Source organism: Larimichthys crocea, chromosome XIX, assembly GCF_000972845.2.
Source record: "Larimichthys crocea isolate SSNF chromosome XIX, L_crocea_2.0, whole genome shotgun sequence".
NCBI classification, from domain to species: domain Eukaryota; kingdom Metazoa; phylum Chordata; class Actinopteri; family Sciaenidae; genus Larimichthys; species Larimichthys crocea.
In genome coordinates, this window is record NC_040029.1 from 2,473,278 (window position 1) to 2,487,362 (window position 14,085).

The 14,085-nt window shown below is 41.0% G+C and overlaps 1 protein-coding gene across 2 annotated transcripts; it reads left to right on the plus strand.

The window, feature by feature from the left end:
* Window positions 1–7,824: 7,824 nt before the first annotated feature.
* Window positions 7,825–13,575, plus strand: lig4 (ligase IV, DNA, ATP-dependent). Of its 2 annotated transcripts, none has more exons than XM_027291793.1 (3): window positions 7,825–7,921; window positions 9,621–11,691; window positions 12,214–13,575. In XM_027291793.1, the coding sequence occupies exons 2-3, from the start codon at window positions 9,629–9,631 to the stop codon at window positions 12,881–12,883; spliced, it is 2,733 nt and encodes a 910-aa protein (XP_027147594.1). In that variant the 5' UTR covers window positions 7,825–7,921; window positions 9,621–9,628; the 3' UTR covers window positions 12,884–13,575. The 2 variants fall into 2 exon arrangements, with proteins under 2 accessions (XP_027147594.1, XP_010742821.3); XM_010744519.3 differs by lacking the exon at window positions 7,825–7,921 and adding an exon at window positions 8,113–8,211.
* Window positions 13,576–14,085: the final 510 nt, after the last annotated feature.

Here is a 14,085-nt window from a genome sequence, read left to right on the forward strand (position 1 = left end):
ATCTATCCTGATACCTGTGGTTGCTGGAGTGTAAACTTGCCCACATCCAATATGGAGCAGGACAAAGCTGTGAAAGCTTAAACTCCACAGCATCATTTTTACACTGTTAAATGCAAATAATATATATATTAAAGCTCAGCAGAACTGCTAATCATGGTTACTGATGCACAATTGCTGTCAAGGAGAGGAGTTTAACTAATGATCGATTACAGGTAGAGCTCATTATCATTTATTAATGAGGAGAAACAATAGCAAAAGGATTTTTTTTTGCAACCTAGTAACCCAAAAGTTGCTTATTAATGACTTATAATTGATCTATACAGCATTATCAAATGCCGAGAGGCCGTCAGTAAATGTTTGTTTTGCTCACTGGAGTATGGAAAGTGGAAATATGTGTCTCTGATTGGTACCATGCACCGAGGGGCCAAAGTTCCAGCCTGAGAAAAACAAAAAAACATGCCAATAACACTGAGATATAAACAACATAAATGTGATTTATTATTGGTCTCTGTGGGCACGTTAAACACTGTGTAAAAGAAATCAATCCCGCCCTGTCGTTAAAATTTCAAAGGAGCGTAACTGATCTGAATTGATGCCTTGGCGGTGAACTCGCAGTGGGGTTTTATGTTTGGTATATGGACCACTATGAAAGAACACAATAAATAGATTATTAAAGGTAAACGGCTGGCAGGATTGTAACTACACTACACAAGATGGTTCAAAGCTCATGACTGAATAGTAAACTTAACGGCTTACTGTCTTGGCGCCGTTCCCAGGTGTGAATCAAACATTTGACCCTTGTGTCCAACAAGATGTCACAACCCCTCGCAACATTGCCCTGTCATTAATTTGAGCGTTATGTAAAGAGTTGTTTTTGAGCAGCGCCAAACGCATCACAGGGTGTTGTCTTGTTGTGTTCTCCTTGATGGCTGATACCGTGTGTGTTTCGCTTCTGATGTGTCACGTTAACAGTTAACAGCGACCCATCAGGACGGGGAGATTTATCGCTCAGGAGGCTCTATCAGTCGGTTCAAAGAGTTCAAAGAAAACACTCAGATAATGAGACAGCAACGGATACCAATTACAGCGATCACAATGTTCAGAATATGCTGTGGTTGATAATATGACCTGCCCGTAAGTGAAGCCTGACAATACAATGCCAACATGGCAAGTGCGTGGTTCAGGTTCAGAGTCTTTTGAGAACATAGGGAACGTGTTGAACTACTGTGAGGCACTGTAATTGCTGCAATTTTACTATTATTTTCATTTATGATGCACTTAATTGTCTTCTAAAGGTGAACCTAGATAATATATATATGTAAATAAACCTGTAATTCGTACAGATAGATAAAGATAATTATTTGAGAGAGTATGAAAATATGTAATGGAATGCAAAGCCATGTTTGTCTGTGATCTTCCTGCGGTAATCATCTGCAATATCCTTGATCCTTTGGCTTAACCTTTTATAGGGCACTCACACACTTGAAATACTTGGAAATTTAACATTTCAACCCTGGAGTGTTATTGGTGGATATAAGAAGACTTTTTTTGAGAAGTGTCAATTTCAAGGCAAATCAAAGTCAAAGAAGTTACCATATACAGTCACTCGCCAACACAAAAAATCCCCCAAAATATTAGACATATATCTTACGGAACTTCATTAGAGGCCACAGCAACGCCACCTGTGATGTAGCCTGACATTTGATTGGCTGGAGAAAGTCACGTGATTCTGCTCCTTCATTGAGAGACATGAGGCCCATGGAAGTGACCATATATGGTTCGTATATGGTTAAGATGTTTGAACAATATATACATTATTTATTTAGAGGACAGGTACGTCCGGTTTGTACATGACGAGCTGACTGACTTGACAATGAGTCATTCACCTGTCAAATATAGGTTTCAAATGACAACTTCAAACAGAATTGGCAAATGGTAAACTGCTCATCAGTTTTAGAAGCTAACCATTCATACGCGTTCACACGCTGATGACGCATTTATTGTTGCATTTATAGTTACATAATGCCATATGTGAATATAAAGCAAAAGGTAATGTGTTTCACTTGTTTAGATGGTGTCTCTGTGAGAGGCGTTTGCTTCTGGTGTGTTGATTGATTGATTAATCACTGGCTTTATAAATTGTAAGAAAATTGTCCATCTTTTGTTTCCAAAGTTCTTGGTGATACCCTTAAACATCTTGTTTGTCCAACCAACTGTCCAGAATCCAAAGATATTCAGATGGATTGACTTACTTTACTTGACAGCATTTTTTTGTTTATGTGATTGCCACGTTTAGGATGAAAGATGAGATCATTAAGCTAAGGTTAGGCTTAAGGCTTAAGGTAATAAAAAAGACACAGCTTTACTGAAATACAAAGTTGTGTATCATCCACATAAAAATAATAACAAATAAATTGAAGGCTGTGAGAACTGACGCCCAAGAGAAGCATCTATAAAGAAAAATCAAAAGGCCCAAGAATTGAGCCCTGAAGCACACCACATACTGCAGCATACAAAGAAATATAGTTCCTCTGTGACAAGTAAGACTAAAATCACATGCAGATCCTCATGTGCCAGCCCGGGGCTTGAACAAATAAATCGTGATAGCGTAATCAGTGGTGTCAAAAGCAGCACTTAGATTTAACACCAGCAAAATGGGCAGCTGCCAATCTTGAAAAGCTGTGGTGTCAGTGGAAAGAAGCGTGGGTGGGAGTGTGTGGCACTGAGCCAACACCTCACCTTCACATATAAATCCATGCTGATAATGGACTCAACAACAGTCTTCATAATGTTCCATGGCTTAATTAGCCCCGGTGACACCTGAGCCTTTCTGGATTGGAGCTTATTTAACTCAGCATTGTGATATTTAAACATAACAGAAACAAGGAGCAGAGGGAAATAAGCTTATGGCTCATCATACTTTCTCCCCTGAATAAATAAATTCATAAATAAAATGTTATTATAATTTGACAGACTGCTTTTATGTGGCTTTGATCAGTAAACCTCCATCTGGACAGCAGAGAACAACACAAACCTCAGTTAAATATCATTGAACTCACTGATTCAGCCCTCCTATAGTCTACTTTTGCTTTTTCAGATGCTCATAATCTAACCCTGACCTTCTTTGTGAGTCCATTTGCTTCACTTTATTGCTGCAAGGGCTGTTATCTCATGCTTTAATCCAAACCAAGGCCGGGCTGAGGGTCACTGAAATGCTTCCAGGGTGACCTCTCCACCCCTCTGCTATTATGCCACATGATGTAACCGAAGGAGACCTTTCAAACGGGTCAACTTGCTGTCCAGTCAGTCCGATGAAAAGGGATTTTATCAGAAATTCAATTTCATAACAGAGAGGGGGAGTGAGGGGGAGAGCTGTTATGACACAGCACGTTACGACAGAGAGGGAAGAGGGGAGACAGACGGCTATTAAACAGGTAAAAAAAAAAAAAAGAAAAGAGGGCAGATCGTGGAGTGTGGAATGGCAGTGATGTGTGAAGTCGGCGAAGCTGACCTAATTTTAGTGGAAGGTCACTGGGTACTGTCTGGCTCGCCCTCACATCTGCAAAAGCTCAGCACAATATTTTGTGCTCCGCGACTCAGGTGAACAGGATCTCCATGTCTGCATCTCTCCTGACATTTGTGTAAGATTATGTGGTGAGGAGTTCAATCGTGCCTCGAGGCGCATGTGCATCAAAAGTGGCTTTGGCAAGTGTGCAAGGGTTTTTTTTTTTCACTCTGTTTATAAAACAACTGCTGGGAACACACATTACGCACTGTATGATTGGGTACATACTGTACTGAAAACACACTCTCTCACACACACACACACACACACTGTTGTGTTTGTTGGTCATGACAGCTTTAGGCTTCTAGCTTCTGCGTCATATTGCTTCATACCAAACATACATACAGTAAAGTATGCCTTTATTGAGCACCAGGGGAGGAATTTAAACCACTGAAGCGACGCTAGATAGAAATAAAGAAAGAGAGAGAAAGAAAGTAATAAATAAGATGTCAAATAAAACAAATAAAACCCTTGCAGGAGCAATTTAGGTCAAAATCACAAGGCAAGCAATACTGTATGATAGAAGATCACGAGATATATTTTATATTATAGTAGATACTATATAGTGTCATTCAGTGAAATATTGTAATATAGATTGATGACAAAATAAAGGAAACACCTGAATAAATGAGTCCGGATAATGAATAGAGCATGAGCTGTCACTGAATAGTTTGATGACTATGAAAGTGATGTGAATCATATGCTATCATTATATGCAGTCACCACATTTCAACCCCAGTTAAACACCTATGGGAGATTTTGGACCGACATGTTAGACAACGCTCTCCACCACCGTCATCAAAACACCACGGGAGGGAATGAGGGAATATCCCATGTGGAATCAAGGCGAGGGTGAAATGAAGCTGTTCTGATGGGACTTTTTGTTGGTTTTTCCTTTAATTTATCACCTGTCTGTTTATGTCGGAGATGTAATATAAAGTAATATGATACAAACGACGATGACAGCACACACTGTAATATAATATAATAGCACATTCATCTGAAAGCTAAAAGGTGCCTTCCAGCACTTTAACAATCCCCTTTCATTAAGTTGCGAGACTCAAAAGAACAGATAAAATGGTAGTCAGACAAACCACGCTTGAACCGAGAGGGAGAGGTGAGGGGTATTCAGTCGGTTGCACTTCACTACTAGATGCCACTAAATTCTACACACCGGACCTTTAAGTGTCTTTCTTACTTTGAGTCCCACTTTCTGTTTAAGTCTTAAGACCATGACCCTGATGACATCACTGTGACCTCATCAGGGTTGTTTTCTCAGACTGTAAAAGGCAGAGCACACGTCGCACAACTGTGTGTGTGTTTTTTTTTTTTTACAGACTGAAAAGTACTCATGACTCGTAAACCGATCTTCACATGTAAAATGAGCGGAGTGCCCCTTTAACAGTCCATCTGGCCTCATCTATTTCTAGTTATTTCCATCCCATGATGTGTAATCTAATAAGAAAAGTCTACCTGTTGTTGTTGTCGTCGTCGTCTGGGTAAATAATCAATGGGAAGCTTTTTGCCCAACAGTGTGGACCAGCAGGGGACAGGAAGTGTTTATGACTGTCTCTGCAGTCACACATCTCACTCAGAAAGAGGAGACTGACGCACTGCTTCATCATCAGCCATGTGGAGAGGGGATTTTAGCTCTATTACTCTGCCCAATGCTCTCTCCTTCACTCCACGCCTCCATGCCAAAATCTCACTCAGTCCTACACCGACACACTATAAAACCAACCCCTCCTCCTTCTCTACCCTCCTCCCCCTTCCCTCTCAGTCCCGGTGCGAGCTGATGCATGCCACGGAAGCAGTGACGTCAGTTGTTTACTGTCTTGAAGGCCGCAGCTCGTTGTAGTGCAGCAGCACATCCAGCAGGGCTTATGTAACTCCACTCACTGCCTGCTGCATGACAGCATGACAGGCTGCTTACTGCAGAGGTGGGGGGGTTGAGGGTCTTATGCTGCAGCCTGCAGAGCATCACCCACTCTGCATGCACACACTGTACATAGACATACAGGATAAACAGCCAGCCGGCTTTCCCTCCCCACTTGCACTGTATTGTGTGTGTGAAGTGAAAACACAGTGGGTTCACTGCTGGAGCACATAGTAGCTCCAAATGGACCTCCCTCCCACCACACACACATATCCCAGAATCCTCCACTGCAGCAGCAGCAGCAGCAGCAGACAGGTAAACAACTCTGGCTGGCGTGTGACTCAGGGCTCAGTGACGTGCAGCTCCTGCGCAGACACAGGTCGCCCCCTGTAGGCAGCAGGAAGCAAGAAACAACAGCAAACTGGTCAAAATGAAATTATTGATATTATTATTTATTATATGTAAGATAGGGTTGATGGTAGCATGTCATTCCATGGTTATAAGAATAGAAATTATGTGCAGGACCTTTTTGGATATGCTTAAAATATAAATAGCTGTCATCAAAATCAAAATACTTCCATAACTTGGTAGCCGGGAATAGTTTCACTTACGTTTCAACACAAATGAGCCATCATCAGTTTCATTCTGACGATGCTTCTTTAACATATTTCCAACATTGTGCCAAGATATTCAAACATTTCCCATGATCTTCCCAGATCTCTCTGCCATAACAGTTTCACGTTAGATGAGTCATTACTTCTAAACGTGTTTGTTGATTTATAACGTGGTGAAGCTGCGTGGCAAAGTCCACGATTCTCCACAGTAGTGTAATCTGTAACTCCAATGCACCCAGATGTTGCACACATTCTTGACCTTTGAGAGCGAATTATTGAATTAAACCTCTGTATGACATAAGCACGCTGCCTTAATACAGATCTTCAATAGTATCTATGTCATTTAAATGCCACTGCTTCCTGTATACAGTAGTTTTTCCAGCACAGATCGCAGGATTATGTCATATGACAACTGTTGTATGTGGCTGATATAAGCAACATGCAAACATCACATATAATGTAGTTGCATGCAGGTATTAGGATATCTTAACAAGTATAACTTAATATTATTACAGCTGTCTTTTGCTATATTGTCCTCCATTATCTGTTTATACAGCAGCCTCCACATCAGTGTCCAAAATATGTGTGCTGTGTCAAACAAATAACCACTGACATGCTTTTTTGGTCCCTGTGGGGAAATCTGTCCTCACACACACACACACGGGTCAAAGGTCAGGGTCATTGACAGAACAGCACCTCTATCCTCGAAGAGATTCACAGCCTCGCTCAGAGACAGCGAAGGTGTCATTGAAATAAATAATTAAACCACAGAAGTCACTCGGCTGGTCAAACAAATGATAGATCCTCCTGACTGTTCCTGCGTGTCAGCCTCGGCTACTTTCGATTTGGGAGCAAAAACATCGCTGGAATGACTTGGCATCACTTTACAAGTAACGGCGTGTACTTGGACTCACACCAACTACCACTTAACACAGCGAGTGTCAAAACAAGTTTGTAATGGAAACAAAACGCAAGGTTAAAATGTGCGGAGCTGTTATCCAAACAACAGCTGGAAACAAATAGCAAAATAGCAAAAAATCTGCATTCATAAAAACAGTCTTTTGTCCATACGGCTGGTTAGTGGCCAGAGGTCTTTTTTTAAATTTATTTTTATATATATTATTTGGGATATTAAGGCCAAAAAAGGTCCAAAACAGTTTTTAATAGCAGCTGAGAGTAACTATGAAGGAGTCACTAACCTTTGTTCTCCTCTGTCCCCTAACACATCTTTAATTTTTCTCAATTTCTGTCGAGTTCTGGTAGATTTTGCCCAAAATGATGAGTAATTCTCTCCAGTTTGTACGTGTACAAAATCCACCTGAGGACGGGAAGACCATGCAAACTCCTCTCAGAGGACTAGACCCAAATCCACAACTATTTACTCCATAATATAAGAATATACTTGATGATCATACGTTGGCATGAATGAGTGTGTGATACAATGGATGTGTGATGTGTAATGGTAGGATAAGTCAATGGAGGAAGAGTATTATTATCTATTTTATTCCAGTTCTTGAGTAGACCTGAAATCATTGTGTGTTTGTACAATGACAGATTATCTCAGGCTCATCTGGCCTGTCCTCATAATCATAATTGTTTTCCAAGCAATGTTACAGCTTTTGATAATGACTAATGATTTTAGATAATACCTTTTCCTGATACCAGTGGACTCTGATCCAGAAGTGTCTTGCATAATCACTGTAGTCAAGAGAAACGCCTTCTTGTGGTCAACAAGTACGCACTTCTCTCCAGTACTACCAACTTACTACTGCTTTACTGCATGGCTCCAGGCTCCTGATGGTAAACAAGCTCAGTGACTGACTGCACCTCCTCAGCACTGCAGCAGCTCAGTGTCGCCCTCTGCTGGTGAGTGGAAGAGCAACAACAACAACAACATGCCCACAGGCTTTTACACGTTTTGCAAGATTATGAAATTGAATTGAAAATATATTATAAGTTTTTTTTAATATTAAATCACAGACATTATAAATGCAGAACAATGGCTTTGAAACAAAACTAATGTTCAAATAATATGAAAGTCTCAAAACACCGAGGAACAAAGGTTCCGCTCTTGTTTCCAGGGGGACGTTTATCGTCCCCATTAAGAATACGAGGAAGTGTTTACCATGTAAGCAGAGTGACCACAGCAGAGGAAGGTAACATTTAAATATGATATTTTATTATTTTTTAAATTTATTTTAATACTGTAGAATCAAATGGAGATAAAACACTTCCTGTTGTTTTTTTTCAAAATGAAAGCGTCGCGAGCATTAAAACGTTTAGTTCACTCATGTTTTGCTGCACGTGAACACAATTCAACATTAAACTGTTATTAAAAAACACTAATTTACTTAAACATCGCCCCGTTTGTCTGCAAATGTCGTGCGGACGGACACAGACGTCATGTGAGAACAGATGCTTTTATTTTGAAACTGAACCAGTTGTTAGTTTTGTGTTTGGCAGCAGTAAAATGTTAATATAAATACGTACAAACGTAAAATTAGTGGCTACTAATCAGTAAAATCCTCTTTACTTGACGTGGATGTTAAATGTAGTGTTAAAGCAAATATCTAGCACTTTGTTTGGGCTGTTGAGTCTGCTGCTTTTCAGATTAAAAGCTCCTGTTGGTATCAGACATGTCAGAACATGTCAGGACCAGAGTCAATAGATTTAATTAAGTTACTGGCACTGTAAAAGATTCTGTAGATTCGTATTCATAGATTTATATACTTACCTTTTGCCTAAATCTCAATTTTATGTTTGTATTATATCGTATCAACCACATCCAGTTTTATTTTTTAATTTTTGGGCTAATTACATTTGTCAGCAAAAGTTATTTGGCCAGTAAATCACCGTCTGATTACATTATACTAAGTTACAGCCTGTAATTGATATGATTTATACAGTGTATTTAGATAGCTAATATTACATCATCATAATGTTGTTTTTATAGTGTAGCTGCCGATTGCTGATATATTTTAAGAGCAAGTGTGTAAGATTTATTGGAAGAAATAAAATATAATATTCATATATGTGTTTTTATAAGTGTATAATTACCTGAAAATAAGAATATTTATATTTTTGTTACCTTACACTGAGGCCATTTCATTCATTTCAAATTTAGACCATGACACTAAAATGTCTCTTTGAAAATAAAGACTAATAATAATGAGAGTGAAAATATTTAGAGCTGCAACTAATGATTAGTTTTTTTATTATCGATTATGCTGCTGATTGAATCTAAATCCGAATGTGACAAACTCAAATTTGTCAAGACGACAGCAAGCATATCATGGTCACATCTGAGAAGCTGACACCAAAAAAATATTATAATATATTATAATATAATATGTTTGAAAAATGACTTAAAGATGAATTGATTATCAGAATAATTGCTGATTTTTTTCCTGTGGTTTAACTTCATCAAAAGTTGACTAACCGTTTCAGCTCTATAGTATTTATTAGTTTTTTTAAATTTGATTCAAGACTGAACTATTCCTGCCCTGCAGAGTGCATCGTTGATCTGGTGATTTTCATCTTTGCCATGTATATATGTATATTACAGATTTCATCATGGAGGGAACTTCCAAAAGTGATGCTGCAGGTCCGCCCTCTGTTGCTGCTCAGGTTCCTTTCCTTCACCTGTGTACCACCTTAGAGAAAATCCAGAAATCCAAACTCCGTCCTGATAAAAACAAAATCCTCGGGGATTTCGTTGGGTCATGGAGGAAGTTTCATGCTGCTCTCCACAAAGATGACCCCAAAACAACAGACTCTTTCTACCCAGCTATGCGTCTCATAGTCCCCCCGTTTGAACGAGAGCGCATGGCGTATGGCATCAAGGAGAATATGTTGGCTAAACTCTATATCAACGTATTAGGTCTCCCAAATAATGGCCCAGAAGCCAATAAGCTGTTGAACTACCGTGCACCAACTACTTCCCAAGGAGAAGCTGGAGACTTTGCCAGCATGGCGTACTTTGTAATAAAGAAACGGTGCACCAGTGAGGGAAACCTCACTGTCAAAGAAGTCAACGACTTTCTCGACTCTGTGGCCATCAACAACGCCAGCAAGCAGAAAGATCTTGTAAAAAAGAGTCTGCTGCACCTCATCACCCAGAGCTCAGCGCTTGAGCAAAAATGGCTCATTAGGATGATTCTGAAGGACATGAAGCTCGGTATCAGCAAAGAAACGGTCCTACAAGTCTTCCACCCGGATGCTAATGACCTCTACAATGTCAACACAGACTTAAACAAGGTGTGCCAGCAGCTCCACAACCCCACTGTGTCTTTAAGTGAAATTTCTATCGAGCTCTTCTCTGCCTTTAAGCCCATGCTGGCAGCTGTGGCGAACATCCGCAATGTGGAGAAACAGATGGGGAACAGCCCCTTTTACATTCAGACCAAGCTGGATGGGGAGCGGATACAACTGCACAAAGATGGCGATGTGTACAAGTACTATAGCCGAAATGCCTTTGACTACACGCAGCAGTTTGGAGCATCCCCACTGGAGGGCTCGCTCACACCTTACATCCACAACGTCTTTAAAAGCCACGTTGTAAACTGTATCCTTGATGGTGAGATGATGGCGTACAACCCGACCGCTGAGACCTTCATGCAGAAAGGGAGCAAGTTCGACATCAAGAGACTCATGGACGACTCAGAGTTACAGACGTGCTACTGCGTGTTTGACGTGTTGTTAGTCAATGGTGAGAAGCTTGGCAAGAAACCGCTGGAGAAACGCTATGAGACCCTTCAGACGGTTTTCACCCCGGTCAATGGAAGGATGCACCTGGTACCAAAGAAAGATGGCAGAACCATGCAGGAGGTGGTGAATGCCCTCAATGATGCCATTGACAACAGAGAAGAGGGGATCATGGTGAAGGATCCTTTGTCCATCTACAAACCTGACAAACGAGGGGAGGGATGGCTAAAAATAAAGCCAGAATATATGGATGGCTTGATGGATGAGCTTGACCTGCTGATTGTCGGTGGCTACTGGGGGAAAGGAAGACGGGGTGGTATGATGTCCCATTTCTTAGGTGCTGTTGCAGAAGCTCCAAAGCCTGGTGAGAAACCTACAGTTTTCCACACACTATGCCGCATCGGCTCTGGCTACACCATGAAGGAGTTGTATGACCTTGGTTTAAAGCTAGCCAAACACTGGAAAGTCTATCGTAAAAATGACCCACCAGCATCCATCTTGTGTGGAACAGAGAAACCAGAAGTTTACATCGAACCCTGCAACTCTGTCATCATCCAGGTCAAGGCGGCTGAAATAGTCGGAAGTGATATGTATAAAACCAACTGCACTCTTCGCTTCCCCAGGATTGAGAAGATCCGTGAAGACAAGGAGTGGCACCAGTGCATGACTCTGGCAGAGCTGGATCAGTTTCGCAGCAAAGCATCTGGGAAACTTGCCTCGCGGCACCTTCGCATTGACGATAACGAACCACAAAAGAAGAAGCGCAAGATGCCTGCCAAACCCAAGAAGGTGGCCGGGCTAATCGACCACTTTAAACCCCAGGACCTTTCTGGGGTAAGAAAGGAGACTGATATGTTTGAGGACGTGGAGTTCTGTATCCTGAATGGCACAGAGGATCACCCCAAGGCTGAGCTGGAAAAGGGTGTGGCCAGGTAACATTTGTGAAAATGTTTTTGTTGAACTAGAATATAGAATGGGGATGGAAACTTGGCAGCAGTAGAAACACCCTGTGAAGCATTTTAGTAGTATTTACTTTTTTTTAGTTGTCACCTGATACAATGTTCATTATTCTTTTATCTCTATTTTTGGTCTCCTCCAACTCCTAAACTAAGTATCTGGCTCTTTAGCTGTTGGTCGCTATCTTTGTCTGTATTTTGGTACTGGGTAGGTTCAGTCATCAGAGTTTCTTTTGCTGAAAACATCGACCAGCTATGTCTGAAAACTACATCTGTGAGCTGTGAGAGTGAACCAAAACAGTACAGTAGGGGGTCACTAAACCAAAACAATAAGCTGAAAGATGCTAAAATGCTCTTAAAAGCTGAAAGAAACTGCAAAGAAACTAAACAATGGTGCATTTATTGCTTATAAATCAAACTTTTTAAATGCAAAAGTTGCATAGTCACACATTAAAGTAGCTGTGTACAAAGAACTGATATTGATCTTCTTCTCATCAGGTGTGGAGGTATCGTAGTTCAAAACCCAGGACTGGACACTTACTGCATTATTGCTGGTGTGGAGAACATGCGAGTGAAAAACCTGATTTCGTCCGACAAGCACGACGTGGTGTGGGCCGCCTGGCTGCTGGAGTGCCTGGACCAGAAGGATGTGGTCCCATGGCAACCGCGACACATGATCCACATGTCGCCCTCCACCAGGGAGCACTTTGCCAAAGAGTACGACAGCTATGGCGACAGCTACTTTGTGGACACGGACGAGCTGCAGCTGCGGGAGGTGTTCAGCCGGATAAGCAGCGTGGACATGTCTGGAGCGGTGAACGCTGCACAGGTGGAGGAGCGTTACGGGTGGGAGGACCTTCCCACCAGCTTGTTCAGACCCTTCAAGGTTTACATGGACCGCTTTGCCGACATCGGCGACCCTAAAACAGCCATAACTGCCACCTGTTTGGACATCAGGGCGCTGGAATTTCGCTACCATGGTGGGGAGGTGATGGAGAAGTTAGAGGAAGGAGTCTCTCATGTGATCATTGCAGAGGAAACAAGACTTCTGGATTTAAGGACTCTGAGGCGCTGCTTTAGGAAGAAGTTTAAGATTGTCCGAGAATCTTGGGTGACTGATTCAATCACAGCAGGGTATCTGATGAATGACACCGACTATTTAGTCTGAAGAATCTTCTTGTTGGACACCAAGGTTAAGATGGCACTGAAAAATCCTCTTATAGCTAGCATTTTAATTAATTCCTAATAAGATTAGTAATAAACTATTAAATAAAAGACTCAGAATCAGCTTGAAGGGTGAGATAAGCAATGTGATTTTAAAGGATGTTACTTCTCAGGGGTTTCATGCAAACTTTATGAGTTTTATGTTTTGTGTTCTTAATAAGCGATTAAAGCCGTTTGTTATTTTATTATTGCTTTTAAATGGATAAACCGCCGTGAAAGCCAAGAAGGCCATGAATGTTTTCTCATTTCTGTAAGTTAATATCAAGGAAGGAAGCTGAATCATCACTTTACAAACACCTCCTACCCTTCAGGTTTTTAGCTGATACATGTTATAGAAAGAAGAAGAGCTTGTCCTCAGGGGTTTAATTGTATAAATCATGTATAATTTCTGGGAATTCTTGAGGCTTAGTTGTACTTTTTGTGATTAGTAGTGTGTGAAATTGGAGTCGCACAAAAAAACGGGGATTACCGTGCTGAGTCGTTAGCCTTCTTGATGCCTGTGCCTTTGTGCTTTTTATGTCTGTTTAATTACTTATTAATTAGAACTCTAATAAATATTTTGAAGTGGTTAAAAATGCGACTCTTGTGACAGATGTGTTTTGAAAATCGTCAATAAACTGAATTGTGATGGCCTTTTGCCTTCTTCTGCGTGTAGTCAGTTGGCAGAGAGAGACCGCGCGACACCACGGGGGTACGTTAAAACCGGTTCAGCTCAAGGCCCTCCAACAAAGATGTCTCCATGTTTTCCTGTCTTCAAAAATGTCAGCGATGCGTCTTGGGACTCATTGATATGTTATAACCTTCATTACCATCGCCTCTAGGGTGCAGGTAGCTGCCTGTGGTGTCCTGGGTATTGTTATGCGTAAAGGCCGCATGAATACATTGTCAAAGTAAAAAGTGATGAGGTACCTGTTCCTAATCATATACTGTGAATAGTGTTCCTTGTAGGGTTTGATTTTCTTATTTAGATAATGTAAGAGATGTGCCACTTTTGTCAACACAAATGGATGAAATAGTTGAAAGAAAAATGATCCTCATCGCTAGTTAAGAAAATCTATTCTGCCTCAGTAAGCATTCTGTAACCCGTCGCCCACTCTGGACTATTTCCAGGTGATGCGGAGTGAGCGTTGATTGGCAGGCTTTAAT

Coding starts and splice junctions, on each gene's coding strand:
- lig4 (XM_027291793.1), top strand. CDS start 9,629: ATGGAGGGAACTTCCAAAAGTGATGCTGCAGGTCCGCCCTCTGTTGCT. Junction 11,692..12,213: donor CTGGAAAAGGGTGTGGCCAG/GTAACATTTGTG, acceptor TCTTCTCATCAG/GTGTGGAGGTATCGTAGTTC.